At 45.7% G+C, this 19,690-nt stretch overlaps 1 protein-coding gene across 1 annotated transcript; it reads left to right on the top strand.

Annotated features, from left to right (window-relative positions):
• Nucleotides 1-635: 635 nt before the first annotated feature.
• On the top strand, nt 636-14,384 carry LOC118075254 (uncharacterized; the record flags this gene model as incomplete). Its single annotated transcript, XM_035097159.2, has 10 exons — nt 636-797; nt 3,448-3,579; nt 4,252-4,331; nt 5,344-5,449; nt 6,433-6,528; nt 7,022-7,126; nt 7,469-7,604; nt 8,846-8,937; nt 10,702-10,854; nt 14,289-14,384. Coding segments are annotated over 10 exons (1,158 nt in total), but the record flags the coding sequence as incomplete, so codon positions are not given.
• Nucleotides 14,385-19,690: the final 5,306 nt, after the last annotated feature.

The raw sequence follows: 19,690 nt of genomic DNA, 5'->3' as shown, positions 1-19,690 counted from the left end.
CTCATTTATATAGAGAGAGTGCCTACATTCTGCTATTTATAATTATTAGTAGTTTGCATCATATATTTACACCTTTTATTATTTCATGTTATAGTAAGTTTCTAGAGACTAGATTATGAGTCTTTGTAAATTGTGTTTCTAAACGAACTTTTGTTATTGCCAGATGCCAATGTGTTTGCATTATGAAGTTTGTTATGATTAAAAACATTTTAAGTTGGAGCTTAATCATTATTTCACTATTAATATACTTCTTCTTAATTGTATTTCAGTTCAACAATTACTTTGATAAAATACATATTTTGTTATGTGCAAATGGCTTTAGATACCTATTAGGTCCATAAATTACCATATATACTGAGCACAAAAAACAGTGACAATTTATTGTTGACGAAGGACAGCTGGACATATAAAAGGCCCCATATAAAGGGTTACCTCCAGTAGCTTAGGGCTTCATCAAACCTAAATCCGGCGCTGGCTGCACCCCTTTTTGATGAAGTATGGAAATACTGGTTTTCCAGTGCTGTTTTGACATGAGTGCTGTGGGTGCCAGGCTAAAATGCCTGCCCTGGGCAGCAAAAGAAGAAGAAGAGAGGTTCTGGTACTCCAGGAGTACCCACTAAAAAAAGGCCCACTAAATTCTCTCTGCTTCTGCCATATCTTCTGCAGTAATTTCATCATTCAGTACCTTGGAATCTGCGATCCAGTCGATGCCCTCGCTCTATTCAGAGCAGGAGAACTTATCAGATCTTGACATCATCGTTAATATGATGGAAACAACTAATTGTGGTGGAGAACAGGTACAAACTTCCCCTCCCTCCCTCCCTTCCTGTTTTTGAAGTGAAATTTGTGTTTGCAAGACCCTTAGCACATGGTCATTTCCGCACCATGCACTGAATGATGATGAGGATGATTTTATTATTTATACCCCGCCCACGGCGGCTTAGAGCACACACACAAAATTGTAAAATGTACACAACTGTCATACACAGGTGACTGCAATTATTGATCAAGAAAGCACAAGTCCTGGCAGTTTCCTGCTTGACCCATGCTTTCTAAGCATGGGTCCAAGGAGTTTCCCCCTTTGTTCTGCTCCGTTCCAAAGGAAAACCTGCTCTTCAGTGATATATCAGAAAAAATAGCAATCTGGGGGAAACCCAAATTCCTGTTAGCTCCGATTGAGCACTAAAGAGCAGTACTCTTGCACCACTTTAACAGTCATGGCTTTCTCCCAAAGAATCCTGGGAGTTTCTTAAGGATGGCAACCTCACAGAGCTAATAAAAACTTACCAGTAAGAAAGACCACCAGGATAAAATACTGTTTTCATTTCCCATCAACCCATCCCTTGCATCAGAAATATCCCAAGACCCTTAAGAAACTGTGAAAGTGATGGAGCATAAAATCCAAGACAGATATTGGGAAGCTTTAGTTCCCCAAAATGTTGCTTGAACTACATTTCCTGGCCATTGACTATGCTTGCTGGGACTGGTGGAAGTTGAAGTTGAGTCTTGAGGACTTTCTTGAGGGCCAAAGCTTCCCCACACCTGACCCTAGATGACATCCATCACTGTTATTTGCCTCCAGAGAGCCCACTGTTTGTTTGAAATATTTGTTTTTAGTCTGTAAAACCATCAGGGTGGCACAGAAGCAAGAATAGCCAAACACCAGCATACAATCGCCATGTAAAACAAGCAGAGAACAGAACAGCAGTATAAGACTCAGTATGAAAATTAAGGAGAACAGAATTAAGCCATCATTCAGCCAGTTTGTGGGCAAATAAAAATGTCTGCAATTAAGTGCTTAACCCGAGGTACCACTGTAGTCACAATTTTGGTAGAGACTGTGAAACTACTCAAAACAAAAACTGCATAAAATGTAGCTAAGCAAAAAAAATGAAACAAGGATACACTGTCCAGACATATAGCTACTGTCTCTGATAGTGACTCCAGGAGCTCAGTGCCAACAACATGGCAGCTGAAATGGAGCCACTGAAAAACAAGGGGGAAGTCTCCGCATTCTCAGGCTGGACTCTGAGAATTTCAGGTTTTGCCCAGTAACCCAGGAATGCTGAGAGCTTGGCAAGGTGGGGAGGGCAGTAACTCAAGGTGGAGACAGAACAGCTTGCTGGAGAAGGCATGGCTAGCTCCATTAGGAAGAGTACTCCCATTACAGTAGGAGGTGAGAGTACAGTGCAATATTTTGTTGCAGGCTCTGCTTCTCATTATATATCGTGGAAATGCAATGTATCAAAGGTCAGGGTTTATAGTGAGGGTAGGAGAACGGGGGGGGGGGGGTTGCACCTGGCAACCAAGGCACCCCTTTGGCTTCAGATAGTACATGGGTAAACGTAAAGGGACCCCTGACCAGTCGCGGATTACTCTGGGGTTGTGGCGCTCATCTCGCTTTACTGGCCGAGGGAGGCGGCGTACATCTTCTGGGTCATGTGGCCAGCATGACTAAGCCGCTTCTGGCAAACCAGAGCAGCACACAGAAACACTGTTTACCTTCCCTCTGGAGTGGTACCATTTATCTACTTGCACTTGACGTACTTTCAAACTGCTACGTTGGCAGGAGCAGGGACCAAGCAACGGGAGCTCACCCCGTCGCAGGGATTCGAACTGCTGACCTTCTGATCGGCAAGCCCTAGGCTCTGTGGTTTAGACCACAGTGCCACCCGCATCCATAGTACATGGGTACACAAGTCTAAAAAGCCCATGGCACACATTTTCACGGCCCTCTAGCGCAGAGCTTTCCAAACTGTGTGTCACAGCACATTGGTTTGTCGGCTGCAGTGGGCAGGTGTGTCGTGCGTTTAAGCTCCGGTTTGCTAGTGAAACTGAATTACTGTGTCATAAAATGATGCACATCAACATGAAAAGTTTGGAAAGCTCTGCTCTAGCAGCTGCAGTGGCCCACTTACCAGAACGCTCATTTAGTGTTCATCCTGGAAGTATATACTGGATTCTGCCCAAACTAAGCCTCCTGGTGTATATTTTGCTCTAGGAAGCTTAGTTTGGACAGAATTTGGACACTTCCGGAGTTAAAACTCATCAACTTCCCCTGCTCCTCTCTGTAAGCAACAGCAACTCAGCTGTTGGGTGGTCAGGTGGCGGCTGCTTACCATGCCAGCAGCTCCTGGTTCAGGCTGTGATTGCCATAGTTTACATAGCCAAAACAGCAGCATCCACACAGAAGTTAGCCCCAACCTTTACCCCCCAAAAAAACCACCCTAAGGGGGTTCCCCCCCTCAAAAAAACACAACCCAGCTCAATAAGGATACAGCACGCTCAGTGGTCTTGGAATGATGACTGAGATTTGTGGGTGGAGGAAATGGAAATTGGGTGGAAGGGAGTGGGGTGGGGGGAAATGCTGGACAGTGTCGCTCTGCAAGATTTTGTTGACATTCTCACATAGGAGTAGGGGCATCTTGAACGAATAATCTTTTCCAGAGTTTCCTGGACAATGAGGAGAACATTAGCTTCCTCCGTGCCCTCTCTGCTAGTTGCTTGGCTGCGCAGAAAAATGGCAAGGACACCTTGGATCTCCCATACACTAAGAATGAGTTGGTGGAAGCTCTTCTGGTGAGTGAGATATCTGGCACCAGGAATCCTGGGGGGCAGATAGGCAGCTAAAGCATGATGGGTGGACTCGCCTTGTGTGTTCAATGTTGAGGAGTACAGAAGAACCCAGGGGAGGGAGGAGATGTGGCTGTGGCAGAAAGGAGAGAAGTGTGCAGCCATATTAGAACAGGATGGCCAAAATCTATTGTAAAAATAATAATAACAATGATTTCCTGAAGGTCTAATGTCGGCTTGGAGGTTTGCGGAAGACGACTAGATGGGGGAAAGTGACAAACGCAGCTGAGCCGTGGTGTAGTGTGAGGGGACCACAGGGGCGGTTGCCCCAGGCGCAAGATTGTTAGGGGGTGCAAAATTTCAATACCCGGTGCTGCTTTGATGCAGCTGTTTACTTCCACCACTGGTCTCCATTGAAAACCGTTTCTCCGTGCAAACCAGGAAGTGACCTCTCCAGACAACGAAACAACTCTTGTTTTCTTATCTCTGTGGCTGCGATCTCCTGGGTGACGCAGATGCCGTTAGGCAGTTGAATGCACCCCTCCCATCCCACTCCTCATGGCCCCGGGCGCTGGCAACCCCTGCTACACCACTGCAGCTGAGTAATAGAACCTGGGAGGAAAGTGTTGCACAGCAATGACTCTCCCCTTTCATCCTACATGTGCCGCTCGCTCCCAGATGGTGATGGAGACGCTGCCTGTTCACTCTGTGCCATCGTTCCTCCTGTCCTGCTCAATGCTCACGGTCTACAACCTCAGGTACCAAGTCTACCTATGACAATGACATCCAGACTGGCTCTAGCACTGGTATTTCTCAACTACATCATTGGGGGAGGGCAGGGGTTTCTTTTCAGTTGCATTTCTCACCTCCCACGCCATTGCTGGAATAAACCCATAAATCCTCGGCTCCCCCTCAGACTCAAACTACATTTCGCACAAAGTTCTATGATCCCCTCCTGTTTGTTTTAAAAACCAATGGGTTTCTGGTTGTTAAGGGTGCTGGGAATTGTAGCTCTGTGAGGGGTAAACTACAGTTTGGGGAAACCCATGTGTTTTAAATGTGCATTAAAAACATGGTACTGATGTAAGTTTAAGGTATATAGCCATAGGATCCTCAGCCAGGAAAGTGATGCTCAGCATATAGCCCTCATTAAGGAGAAAACCCCACTTACCTTTTTCTTGGACATAGCTCAGTTGGTTAGAGCGCTGTGCTGATAATGGCAATGTTGCAGGTTTGATCCCTGTATGGGATAGCTGCATATCCCTGCATTGCAAGGAGGAGGACTAGACCCGGGGGTGTCAACCTGGTCCCTACCACCCACTAGTGGGTGTTTCAGGATTCTAGGTGGGTGGTAGGGGGTTCTACGGCACAAGCTGAATCCTCCTTCCGTCGAGCATTGGTGGGCGGTAAGGAAATTTTACCATCAAGAAAGATGCATTAGTGGGTGGTAGGTTTAAAAAGGTTGACTACCCTTGGACTAGATGACCCTCAGGGTCCCTTCCAACTCTACAGTTCTCTGATTCTCAGTGGGATTTGCACACCGAGCATCATGATATCTGGCGAGAGTACTGAAACTTGCCATTTCCAGGCATGTGCAGCATCTACATGACATTGCTGGCTCACTTAGGAGAACGTGGAGGGAAAGATTCCATGGAGGAAAGAGGAGCCCCCCACTTTTAAAGGGAGAAGAGGATTTGCGTTTTTCTCTATTTCACAGCCCCTCCTCTCAACCAGCATAATAACCAGTTGCTTTTCCTTTGGTCCTGCCAGCAAAATGAAGCCCCCATTTGATCCTGATCAATTGTCTGGTATCTTGCGGCTGGCTCTCCATGGCATTTTTAACATGGAAACAGATTTGGAAAATCCTCACAGCCAGGTAAATTCTGATCAGGGTTTCTTATGAATACTGGGGAAAGAGAGAATCCTTTTTCTGGCTCTATGGTGCACTGTGCCTTTAGTTTTGCTCATATTGCTGAGAGACAATCCATCCCCAGGGCTACAGCAGGCAGATGTAAGTAACAGAAAAACAAGGATGGGGAGTACATCACACAGTCCATCTTGTTATACTGAATCTGCTTCCCAAAGAAGGGTCTTCCTTGGACAGGCTGAGCTACACAGTTTTCTGTAGCCCATCTGCCTATATTTTTCAACTTGATCTGCTGTAGACTTCTCTTTTTTTTTTTTTTTTGCGTCTCGTGACATTTGAGCCCACTGCATCTAGGTTATACCACCACTGCTGAAGGCAGTGTGCCTCTGAGTACCAGTTTCTGGGAGGAGCAATGCTACACTCAGGTCCTGCTTGCATCTGGTTGGGAAGAGGATGCCAGACTAGGTGGGCCTTCTTTGGTCCGCTCCATCAGAACACATCTTATGTTCTTACCTGCCAACTGAGGACAACCTTTCAAGTATCTGATGAAGTGGAACTCTGGTCCACAAAGGCCACAGGAATCTGTTGTTTCCCCTGCAACAGACTTAACATGGGTACTCCTCTGGAAGTGGCAGCCTGATTGTCGTCTTATTTGTTAGTGGGAAAAGGAATTCAGCCTCTACACCAGGAGTGGCTAACCTATGGTCCTCCAGATCATCTTGTTGGACTATAACTCCCATCGTTCCTCACCATTGTCCATGCAGGCTGGAAATGATGCGAGTTGAAGTTCAGCAACATCTGGAGGGACACAGGTTCCCCACTCCTGCTCTACACATGAGCCCAGGGTTTCCCAAATTCGGGTCTCCAGCCGTTTTTGGACTACGGTTCCCAAGATCCCTGACAACTGGTCCTGCTAGCTAGGGATGATGGGGGTTGTAGTCCAAAAAACAGCTCGAAACCCTGCAGTAGCCTTTGGCTCTCTTTCCCTTCAGGCTCTCTACCAATCGTCTGCAGACACAATGGAGACCATGCTGAAGAGTTTGCTGTCTGAGGTTCCAACTACAAGCCACCTGCTGTTTATGCTGGAGGTGAGTGGGTTAAAGGGAAGAGAGAGGCACTTTATCTTGCCATTTATATGATGGAGAGTCTGGCATGGCAGGGAAAGCATTTATGAATATTTGCTTAATGTATTTATAGCCAGCTCTTCATCTTCATTGTTCACATAAATCAGAGAGAGAGAGAGAGAGAGAGAGAGAGAGAGAGAGAGAGAGAGAGAGAGAGAGAGAGAGAGCGCACAATAAACAATGTTTCATGTAAATACATCTCATGGGAATATCATTGTAGGCATTCTTCTAGTCAGCAGCATCACCCGCCAGGCAACAGTATAGAAACATGGCTTAAAGGATGCAACAGACCAGCATCAGCTTGACGAATGCAGAGTCCATTTAGAATTTTTCAGGATCAAATAAGGGGGCAGAGAGGAAGAAGAGATGTTTGTGGGGGCCACACACCATCAATGTGTGGTGTGTAGGTCTCAGACCAGATGCTGCAGCCATTCTGAGCTTCTGCTTCTTTCCTCAGCACATCAACTTCTGGATTCATTCCCACAATCCCCAAGAGAGGTCCAGGTCTGTCCTCTGCAGTACCACTGTGTTGCGACATGCTCTTCTGCTGCCAGAGTTCAACGTGAGTACCCCTAGAACCTGGCTCAATACGGCAGCCCCGATAAGGAGATACGAGTTTGATGTCTTATTATGCTTTTATATTCGTTGGAAGGCATCCAGAGTGGCTGGGGAAAAGCCAGTCAGATGGGCGGGGTACAAATAATAAAGTGATTATTATATTATTATAAGTACTAGGCGAAGTGGGTCCAACCTGTCATTTCCCCTTCTCCATGTTCATGGGAATGTGTCCACAGCATGGATTCCTGCTAAGGACCTGTCTTCCTCACAGGCTAGCAGTTGAAACAAGGGGAGAAGCAGACCACAAAATATGGGTGGAGATCTCTGTTGTCTTCTGTCCCTGCAGAAGTCCAGTGAGCTTCCTGCCTTGGGACACCATGTGGCACAGTTTGGAATCTGTATCACAGATACGATGGAAGGGGTGAGCAACCAGGCCAGGTTGACCATCAGCTGCCTTTATGAGCTGCTGCTCCATCAGATGGGTAAGTTGGTTTGAAAACATGAGGCCAGCAGCCCCTTGTTGGGAGGCCACATATTGCTTCCAACAGCCAATAATACGGTGTCATGAAAATCCATATACAGTGTCTCATCCCTTTAGAATATTTTCCATTGAGGATGTATCTCCTCAAGATGTTTCAAAGCGAGTTGGAGATACATCTGAACCATGCCTGGCCCAGGACATTTTTATACCATAATTTTGTTATAAATCATAAGTGTTGCGTGTGTTGTAATTTTGTGTTGTGAAATGCCCTGAGATCTACGGATGGAGGGTGGTGTGCAAATTTTACACACACACACACACACACACACACACACACACACACACACTTACCTAGTCAAGGCTACTCAAATTATTTTGACACTAGAGGTTGAAAATCCCACAACTCTGTCTTCCTAGGAGTAAAAACCCAAGTCGTGGTAAATTAAATAGCTAGCAGTTTAGCTAGCAGACACCCACAACCAGTTGCCTAGGTGACCCCCTCACTCTTCTTAATGGTAGGACCTGTTTCTGACCCTAAGGCCCCCCTCCCCACCTTCACCTATCCCCCTGTGCTTAAGGTAGGGCAATTCATGCTTATCACATCTTATAAACTCTTTCCAGGCTTATTGTTTCAGCACTGTAGCATTGAGCTAATCTCACCCATGCTGAAAGGTGTCATTGTTCTAGTTTCTCTTAACTTGTTCTAGTTTCTCTTAACTTGTATAGAGGGCAAAGTTTCCCACAGGAATTAGGACTTAACTGAGAAATGACCTCCCTTCTTTTCATATATTAATTCTTCCACAAGAAAGCTGATACCTGCAAAAAACAACCACCGGGCAGCCTGCTCACTGTTGCGTTTCATGCTGTCCTTGTCTTCTCCCATAGGCCACACTCCATATATAAACATTGTTGTTGTTTAGTCGTTTAGTCGTGTCCAACTCTTCGTGACCCCATGGGCCATAGCACGCCAGGCAACATAAGTGTAGCAATTAAGGCCACAAAGTATTTGACATAGCTTCTCCTAACCCAGATGCAAATCTTTATTTATCAAGTCTTGCTTCGGACCATGGCAGGAACAAATGGGATTGGACAAATCCCCTTTTTGGGGGGGTGGGGGAATCTTAGGATACCTCACAGATCCTTGCATAGATAGCAGTTATCTTCCGAAGATCCCAGGTCGTAATGTCAAAGAAACCCATTACGTAGACAGAAACAGAGGTACTTCTGCTGTCTCCTTGTCAGGGCTGAGCGTGAGTGAGGCTGAAGAACTGTGGTGCCACAATTACGAAGACCAGAAAATGCTGGCTTACATGGATTCCTGCAGGGTGGGTGAGGTAAGAATATACCTCTGAGGCAGCATTAAATATGGACAAGTTCACACCCAATGGAAATGCCTCATGTTTTCCCAGAATTAGGCTGGTGTAGAAGAGGCTCGTCCATACTTCCGCTTTCCCCTGGGGAAAATCCGCTCTTTGGAGCTGAATCGGAACAAACGTCAATCGGGTTTTCAGTGATTGATATTTGCCTTGATTCATTGCTAAAGAGTGGGTTTTCCCTGGGAAAGCTGCAGGGCAATGGGAAACCACTTGGACCCGTGCTAAGAAAGCATAGGACAAGCTGAAAACCACTCAGACCTGTGCTTTCTAGGCTCAGGACAAGCCCAAGTGTGGACAAGCCCTCAGTATCGGTGGTGCTCATAACAGGGCCCTCTGACCACAGCACTGTTCCTTTCAAGAACGATCTTGGTGGCCCTATGCCATAGTTTCCCAAACTTGGGTCGCCAGCTGATTTTGGACTACAACTCCCACCACCCCTTGTTAGCAGGACCATTGGTCAGGAATGATGGGAAGTGTAGTCCAAAAACAACTGGAGATTCGAGTTTGGGAAACCCTGACCCCTGTCTACCACTTTGGCAGCAAAACGGGGCCACCATGGACAAGATGATGGTTTATGCAGATTTGAGGGACTCTCTAGATAAATAGGTACCACTACAGTGGGAAGGTAAATGGTGTTTCCATGTGCTGCTCTGGGTTGCCAGAAGCGGTTTTGTCATGCTGGCCACATGACCTGGAAGCTATACGCCGGCTCCCTCGGCCAATAATGCGAGATGAGCGCGCAACCCCAGAGTCGGTCACGACTGGACCTAATGGTCAGGGGTCCCTTTACCTTTACCTTTACCTAGATATGTAGAAATGTATCTGTTTACAACCTGAAAGGGAGAGGGGGAGACTTCATTTTGACTGGGCATGCTTAGTAGCACCCAGGGCCCAGCAGGTTTTGTGGTTCTGCTCGCGGGGAGGGAAGAAAGGGAAAGGGAGTTAGCTTGCTTGAAATCGAAACATGGCACCTAATCCCTTCCCCACACTTTAGAAGCCTACCCCACCCTTACAAGCTTGAGCAATAATATACTCAGATTTGAAAGTAGCAACCATCCCTAAAGCAAAGCTCTTCAGACTTATTTGGAAGAATGGGATAAGTTCTCCTGAGGATGGGGGTTAGGAAAGAAAGAAATATGTCTTTTTCTTCCTCTCTTCTCATTATACTCTTCCCTGCTCAAGCCCAACCAGTACTACACAGCTCCTAATTCTATGTTGGGTGGAGCCCTTCACAGGAGGACTCCTATGATGGACACCAGATCCCTCCAGAGATCCTTTCCATTCATGATTATTTGTGCTCATGAAGCTATTGGGGTGGTGACACATAATCCCGCTTGAAGGACTGTTTGCAACCGCAAACATTTTGAGGTAGCCACACCGCTCATTTCCAGTCAGCGCACACTGTCTTGCTGAAATTCCGTAGCTTTCCATACAACAACTGTCCCCGTTTATTGTTGTCCCGCTTTTGCTGCTTGACAGCAATCATGTGGTGGCACTGAGGAAACATTGCAGAGCAAGCTAAAGCAGAATAAATGCACCTCCTATGTCAAGAATAATATGTCGCAGAATACAACCATAATGACACCCATTTGGAGGGGCCTTAGGAAAAGAAGACACTGTAACTTTTCTTATAGCTCTCCACTTGTTCCATTCAAGTGTGTGTGTTTGTGTGTGTACACTTCTGCCACGCTAACTTAAAAATGTGGACACTTTTAATTGTAGGTGTTCGGAAACATCTTCACAGAAGATCAGAAGAGAACCTTTCTGGAGACATCTTTGCTGGCCATTTATAATCCTGAGCTAAGGATAAGAGAGGCTGGGATCCTCCTATTGTTTTCCCACCTGGGGAAGGCCAATGAGATAATGGGGGATAAGGTGAGCTACCAAGATAGGCTTCCAAACATCAGAAACTGCTTTGCCACCAAGACATCAGTTGGGCCCTGGGTATCTGCAGTCGTGGGGGCAAGATGGTGCCACTGATGGCTGGACTGTAGCCTACTAGGGTGTATGAGGTGTTAGGGGAGGGGCAGTACCTCTGGTGGGTGACACGCCTTCTTCTGGGGTACAATGTCCACTTTTGGTCCCCACCCTGCACTCAGCTCTTACCTGTGGCTCCTAGAAGCTGTCAGCATGTGACAGTGGCCACATCCCAGAAAACAGATTTGACTAGCTGGCTAAACCAGGTGAGGATAGCCAACGGGTCTCAAATCATCAGTGAGCTAGGGACTTCCCCTGCATGTGAACACATTCTCTGGCAGATTGAGTGGATGAGACCAATACCCTGTTTCTCCTAAAATAAGACATACCCATAAAATAAGCCATAGCAGGATTTCTAAGCATTTGCGCAATATAAGCCATACCCCGAAAATAAGACATAGTGATAGCCGCAGTTCTGGAGGGCCCCAAGGAAGAGGCGAGGCTGGACGCGTAATAAAAAATAAGACATCCCCTGAAAATAAGCCACTGTGGGGTTTTTTTAAGGAGAAATAAATGTAAGACGTGTCTTATTTTTGGAGAAACACGGTAGTTGGTCCAGCGGTCAAGAAGGTGGTTTCTGCATGTGCTGTAGAGGGAAGTAAGGAACAGATGAGGCTCGTCCACCTGGGGAGGGGGGGCATCTAGGACCGGCTTCCTCAACCCCGGCCCTCCAGATGTTTTGAGACTACAATTCCCAGCATCTCTGACCACTGGTCCTGCTAGCTAGGGATCATGGGAGTTGTAGGCCAAAAACATCTGGAGGTCCGAGGTTGAGGAAGCCTGATCTAGGAGGAGGAAAACTCTGATCTTCTGCTGCCTTGCAGGATATCCTTGGGAGAAGAAAAGGTTAAGGAGTTAACCCTAACAACTCCAGAGTGGAGTCCCTAAGATGGTTAGATGGCTCCTTGTATGTTTCCCTTCGGTAACTCCTACAGCCAAGCTAGCGCCAAACGTTTTGCTCTGCTTTCCTTTGGACCACATCAGCAAGCATGAGGTCTTAGAATGTGGCCCAGGCTTGGACCCTGAGGAGGTCATTTCAATGCTGCTAGCTCAACTGTTTGACTTCTTTTTTTTTTTTTTAACATAATTTTTATTGGTTTTTACAAATTACAAAAGATGGTACATACATAAACACCTTTTCCACCTTCTTCCCACCCCCCTCCATGGGTCCTCCCCTGCCACAGAAGTATCCCACGCAGGTGATCAGTCAGAAGTGGTCCATTTTATGATTGGGTTTCTGTCCTCCTCCCCCTCCCCTGCCCCCCAAGCCCCCCCCTGCCACCAGGGAGCTCCAGTGAACCAGGGCAGTACGCAGGAGTTCATCCATCCAACCATCTATTGTCATACCAAAAAAAAAAGAAAATACAAAAAGAGAAAAAGAGAAAAAAGAGAAGAGGAAAAAAAAAGACAAAAAGGAAAAAAGACAAAAAAAAAATTCATCATAATTGTTAAATTCATAATTGTTAAACCATATTTTGTGGGCTTCCCCACCCTCCCACCCTTCCCCGGTTTTCCTCCCTTATTTATCATCTTCAACAGTTTCATAGTTCATATTTTATAACATACACCTTTATATCTTATACCACTTTTAAACTATTATCATTTTCGCCTATTGTCCAATCACTGAGAAATCAAACTCCCATTTTTTCTTCCCGTGCCTAATTTTTACCCCTCTATAGGCCTCCATATTTTCACCTTTTTCCAGAATCAATTCACTTTTTAAACCTATAACTATTCCCAAACTAACCTTACTCCCCCCGAGTACCTGCTCCACCCCTCCAATCCAGCAAGTTCCATAGTCAGCAGTCCAGTTATAGTCCTATTAACCCATCCTTACAATCACCACTTCACTTTCCCTTCACCCCACCCCCTGTTTGCAGTCTTTTGCCATCCAGGCCTCCATATCAGACCCCTGAGCTTCTTCTCTTCTCTGCTTAATTTTTCCTTCTTCCCTGTGGTCATTCTGGAGTTCCAGTAAATCCAGTCGTGCCCCCCTCAAAGGGGAGGCACTCCATCCAACTTTTTGTAGAGTAAAATCATCATTTTTTTTGTGATGGGCTTCATTTTGTGTTAAATCATCACAGTCGTCATCATTGTCATTCTCACATTCATCTTCTTCAGTTTCAAAAGCTTCATCTTCTAGGAAATCATATTCTGTCATCACAATCTGGAATTGTTGCTGTAACACTAGCCGTTGTGTCTCCTCTTGACATAGTTCTATTCTTGTTTCCCACATTAAGGTCAAAACAGTCCGCTGAAACTCAGGCGGGTACCTTTTTGTTGACATAGTTCAGTCCTGTCAAGGTCAAAACTTGTCACATGGGGTGGAATATGATCGCAGTCTATTTTCTCGACTCCATTTTAACAAGCTGGCTGCATTCTTAAAAATAAAGTTCAAACTCACATTTCAAAAGCATATAAACCAAAAAAAATTCCCAAAAAGTCCAGAGATAAAGATAGAAATAAAATTTAACTATAAATCCTGGTCAGCTCACTGGGTTTTCTGGGCTGCCGGCTCCCGAGAAAAAGAAAGGTCTTTCTTAGTCTTAACTTCATTCTGCAGGGCAATCACAACAGTCTCTCTCCCCTTTTACCCTGCATTTAGGGGAGATTCTCTTTGATGCCTTTGAGGAATCCTTTTAAGTTAAAATCTTCTGTTTACGGCTTCGGGTTTCTGTTTACTGTCTCTTATGTTACCGTGGGGGGGGTGGCTTCCTCTTTTCCCCTCTCTCCCAGGTCCAAATTGTTGCCTTAATTTACATTCCAAAGAATCCAAATTACTCACAGTCTATTCATTTGCTGAATGTTCTTTGAAGAATTGGCCACCTCCACTTCCCAGACTCGCAGCTTCGCACTCTCAGAGCAGCAATGTCAGCCTGTCCGCCGCGGTTCACCTCCTCGCTCTCGGGGGCTTAAACAAAGCCGATCCGGGGAGGAGAGAGCCCGCTTTTGGCGCCGCCAGGCAAAATCTGTCCCCAAAAAGCACGATTTGGGGCTTTTAAGGAGGTTTCGTTTCGCTGGAACGATTCCCTCCACCTCTGAAGCGCCGAGGTCCGCTCCGCTGTGCGGACCCCCGTCTGAGCAAGATGGCGTGGTCAACCGGAAGCCTCAACTGTTTGACTTCACCCCCAAAGGCGAACTCCTGCAGACCCACCTGTTGTCCCACCCACTATTGGCCCCTGGAAGGTTGTCTCTGAGGCAATGTGGCCCTCAGGCTGAAAAATATTCCCCACTCAAAGCAGGAGAAAAGAGATCTCACCTCAGAGCAGAGAAACCTGCACCCTTTTCTGCTCAAAGGTAGCCTGATGCTTGCCGTTGTTTCATCTTTCCAGGCAGAAGACATAGCGGACAAGATCTTTGAGCAGATCCACAAGCTTCAGATACTCAGAGAGGTGCCAGAAGCATTGCAAGGCTTCTTTTCCAAGTAGAGGTAATAATGCCAGAGCATATGCTTAGCGTGGAAGGTTCCAGGTTCAGCACTCCAACCCCCAATATTTCCAGTTAAAACAGAGTTTGATAGTAGTTAATGGGAACAGCCTCTCCCTGCACAAGAGCTTGAAGGCCCGGTGCCCTTCAAAGTAGAATCATAGAGTTGGAAGAGACCACAGGGGCCATCCATTCCAACCCCCTGCCAAGCAGGAAACACCATCAAAGCATTCCTGACAGATGGCTGTCAAGCCTCTGCTTAAAGACCTCCAAAGAAGGAGACTCCACCACACTCCTTGGCAGCAAATTCCACTGCCGAACAGCTCTTACTGTCAGGAAGTTCTTCCTAATGTTTAGGTGGAATCCTCTTTCTCGTAGTTTGAATCCATTGCTCTGTGTCCGCTTCTCTGGAGCAGCAGAAAACAACCTTTCTCCCTCCTCTATATGGCATCCTTTAATATATTTGAGTCTTCTGGGGAAGAGGTTGCTTTGCCAAGTGTAGCATGGCAAGACTTCAGCTACAACTGCCTGCTCAACAAAGAGACTGACTGGTAAAGTGCATTCTGCCATCTGAAGAACATTGAAAAAAGCCCTGAGTATACACACAGTGAGCAATTACAGTACCTTTTTCAAACTGCTTTGGGGTGGTGTGTGGGGTGGAGATGAAGGCTGAAACCCTGCACACACTTCCAAGGGAGTCAGAACCATTGAACCCAGTAGGGCTTTGCGTCTGAATATACCAGTTAAAGGCAGCACTGCGCATGTATCACTAAACACTACAGTACTACCCTTCCAATCCCTAGCAGAAAGACTGGCTTTTAATTTTTTTATAAACTGATCAAAGTTACATTGGGAATGAAGTTCTTCCTAATGTTTACACTTCCTAAGTAGATTACACTGTGCCACCTAAGCAAATATTATTGCCTGGTAAACAGCAGTTTCCAGTCCATAGTTGGGAAATTGGAAAGCACAATGTCAAGCAAAGAGAATAACATGATATTTTACTTGTGCGGTTGGGATTTAAGGTCTGCTTGGACTTCAGTGAGCTGTGCTTTTGCAGCAAGGATTCGACAGACACCCAGAATTAAACAAAGGCAGCAAAAGGTTGACATTTACACAGAGGGATTTTTTTTTTAATGAAGCTTCATTGCATTTGAGAGTCTAACTACATGTGAAGCTGAATGAACTGCAAGCAGTCACATCAGCATTGATGTTTTCTGTTTATCAACCATGGGAGAGGGCTTGTGGCAAATTTATTATGCTGTTTTTGCAATATAGAAATGACACAAGAAAACTTGGTCTGCTTATTTGTATCATTTATTATTCCCATGATCCTTGTTTGTGGCTGGGGAAACCTGGCCAGATTTTTTTGGGGGTGCGTGTGTAAAATTATTATTTTACTTTACTTTACTTTACTTTATTATTAAGCCCAATAAACGATATCCACCCCCCCCCCCAAAAAGTGGGAAATTTTAATCAGAACTGCAGTGTACAGGGGAGGAGATATTTAGCCCTTCCCACCCCAGCTGCATGATTTACACATATACAGTCAAACCTCAGATCCTGAATGCCTCCATTTAGGAACATTTCAGATCCCGAACACCAAAATCCTGGAAGTAAATGTTTTTCGGAAGCCGGTGCAGCTTCCGCTGAGTGCAGGAAGCTTCTGCAACCAATCGGAAGCAGAGCCTTGGTTGTCAAATATTTCGGAAGCTGAATGGGCTTCCAGAATGGATTACATTCAACAACCGAGGTTTGACTGTATACAGACTGGGAGGGGGGCAACATGTGCGCGCGCACACACACACACACACACACACACACACACACAGGAATAGAGTTTCCACTGATCCCAGTGTTACAAACTGCATCTTTTAATATACTGTTGGCGGTTGGAGGATGGATGGCGGCTAACAGATTGAGATTGAATCCTGACAAGACAGAAGTACTGTTTGTGGGGGACAGGAAGCGGGCAGGTGTGGAGGACTCCCTGGTCCTAAACGGGGTAACTGTGCCCCTGAAAGACAGGTGCGCAGCCTGGGAGTCATTTTGGACTCACAGCTGTCCATGGAGGCGCAGGTTAATTCTGTGTCCAGGGCAGCTGTCTACCAGCTCCATCTGGTACGCAGGCTGAGACCCTACCTGCCTGCGGACTGCCTCGCCAGAGTGGTGCATGCTCTGGTTATCTCCCGCTTGGATTACTGCAATGCGCTCTACGTGGGGCTACCTTTGAAGGTGACCCAGAAACTACAACTAATCCAGAATGCGGCAGCTAGACTGGTGACTGGGAGCGGCTGCCGTGACCTACATTGGCTCCCAGTACGTTTCCGAGCACAATTCAAAGTGTTGGTGCTGACCTTTAAAGCCCTAAATGGCCTCGGTCCAGTATACCTGAAGGAGCGTCTCCTCCCCCATCGTTCTGCCCGGACACTGAGGTCCAGCTCCGAGGGCCTTCTGGCAGTTCCCTCACTGCGAGAAGCAAAGCTACAGGGAACCAGGCAGAGGGCCTTCTTGGTAGTGGCACCTGCCCTGTGGAACACCTTCCCATCAGAGGTCAGAGAGATAAACAACTACCTGACATTTAGAAAATACCTAAAGGCAGCCCTGTTTAGGGAAGTTTTTAATCTGTGATATTTGATGTATTTTAATGTTTGTTGGAAGCCGCCCCGAGTGGCAGGGGAAGCCCAGCCAGATGGGCGGGGTATAAATATATTATTATTATTATTATTATTATTATTATTATTATTATTATTATTACTGTAATTGCCCCTAGACTAGAGAGAACTACATCAAAATTTCAGTATAATTGGGGGGGATTCTTCTTTCTAACCTGCATCACGGATGGGGAAGATGTCACCCTCCCAATGTTATCTGACTACAATTCCCATCATCCTTGATGCCTGGGTTTGATGGGAGTTGTGGTCAAACAAGAGCTGGTGAGCCGCAGGTCCCTCTGAGCCTGAACTTGCATCCCCCCCCCTAAACAATGCCTTCAGGCTTATCCTTTTTAGATAAATCCTAGCTTGAATAATTAGGTCTCCCTGTTCTACTTGTTTTTCTATCCAGGTGAAATGATGCTCAAGAGTGAAAAGGATGCACCATGATATTCCTTCAGGTGGGAAGGAGAGGACAGCAGCAGACCAGACTTCTCGGCGTGATTTCATTTGGCCTCTTCTTGCAGAGCTTGTCTCTTCAACCCCAACCACTGCAGCAGAAAGGCACATGCAGCTGCCTAGAAACCGAGAGGGACTCCAGGGATGGCTTCTTCCCAGAACCAGTGTTGTACCGGATCTCAGAGCTTACACTTGGGAGCTTGGGGGGGCAGCATACCGCTGGGAGCAATGCCAACAGACAGAGGGCAGACAGAGTGGGGCACTTGCTGGGCACACACCCATAAGTGATCCCCAAAGCAGGACACAAACTACTTTTATTTCTTTTCTTCTTCTTTTTACTTATTTACAATTAACTGAGCATTGTGATTCCTTTCTCTTGCTGTGTATTTTGCTGTGAATTGTTTTTGCTTAGGCTGGAATTTATCTTGTGTTGCACTGAATTGTTTTTTGTGTGTAAGCCAGTTTGTGTTGCTTTGCAGAACAGACAGGACTTAAATCAAACATTGATTAACAATAACAATAACCATGTGGTTGTACTCAAAAAAAGAAAAACACATGTAAAAACAGCCCGCCGGAGGGCAGGCAGGGGAATAAGAAAACAGGTGTGAGTATATGATTTATTTTATTTTATTTATATTTACCCTATGTTTGTCCTCGGTGGCCCTTCTCGGTGTGCCCCCTCCCACGGAAGGGGTATTGACTGGCAACATGAAACATAGGTGGTGGCTCCCTGCTTGCAGAATCCTCTCCCTAGGGAGGCATGCCTGGTGCCATCATTATCCATTTTCAGGAGGCAGGTATGAAATATGTTCGAATTCAATGGTGAGTGCAAGAACAATAAAGATGACAGTTCAGTTGAACCACAATGCAGGGAGAGACAGACTTGATTTGCTTTCTGTGCTGAACCCAAAACTATGGCTTTGGGTGTGCTGTCCCTCCCACTCCCCCCCCCCGCCAAAAAAGCCAGTGGAGGACCAAGACCTGTTGGAGTGTTAATGCCTGAAACATCATATTTTGCACAGCCTGTATATCAGACCCTCCCAAGGACTCAGCTATACAGCTGCAAATATAACGTTTTAAGTGTGTTTTAAGTGCATTGTACAAATGTGACACTGGATGGCAATGGCGAGCTTATAGCAAATTCAATATATACAGTATTGTAAAAACTTTTTTTAAAAAAAACAACAACACATTTTCACAGCATTTTTATATGTGTCTAGATTTCACCCAAGTGTCCCTATTGTCCAGGGGCAGTCCCAGATTTACAGAAGCCGTCCTGGTTTCTGATTAGATCCCGGAATGTCCCACTTTTCCTTAGGATGCCCCTATTTTCATTGAAAGCATGTTGGAGGGTAAGGAGTTATGTGACCCCCAAACCAAGGAAATAAGTAACTACACAACTTTTAGAATACACATGAAGGCAGCCCTGTATAGGAAAGTTATTTAATGCTTTATTCTGTTTTTATATATGTTGGAAGCTGCCCAGAGTGACTGGGGCAATAATAATAATTATTATGGAATAGGGCGTCCCTATTTTCATCAGAGAAATGTTGGAGGGTATGGTATGTACGTGTAAATAAATGATATATCACGAAGACACCGCTTCATTTGAAGGAAGCCAAACCCAGGATATGCAGAGAACCTTTGGGATCTTTTAGTGTTCAGAGACTGGGTTGTGTGTAACACTCATGTTCCTTTGTATCCATTGCCATTTCCTGTGCCACTCTCAGAATGCTACTTCAACACCTCAAAATGCAACACTGAAGCAAGTGGGGATTATTCTGGCAACAGCGTGTCATTGGAACACTGGTACTGTACACACTTCGCTCATTGATCCACCACGATGCGTCAAATCCTGTGAAATCACCATAAGGAATCCTACAGGTGTGCCTAATAGCAGCTATGATTGCTGCTATTAAACTATAGCAGTATTGCATGTACAGCTGCATGTAACTTTACTTTGTCCCAATTTTATTTTTTAAAGCAGCTTTGAGAAGAGGTGAATCCAACTCATACGTAACTAAAATATGACCCTCATTATGAGAAATTGGGCCAACTGCAACTACAGGCTGTTCGTAATTTCATGGATTTCTTTGACATTATTTGAAACCATAGCTTCTTTCTTCTTCTTTGGCGATCACTCGTAGCCGAGTAAGATTGTCTTCCATAAACATGATTTTAACAATGGGTCCGTA

The sequence above is a fragment of the Zootoca vivipara genome, chromosome 16 (genome assembly GCF_963506605.1).
Source record: "Zootoca vivipara chromosome 16, rZooViv1.1, whole genome shotgun sequence".
NCBI lineage: Eukaryota > Metazoa > Chordata > Lepidosauria > Squamata > Lacertidae > Zootoca > Zootoca vivipara.
Note: the sequence above shows the minus strand (reverse complement) of the source record. Positions and strands in the feature narration are given on the sequence as shown.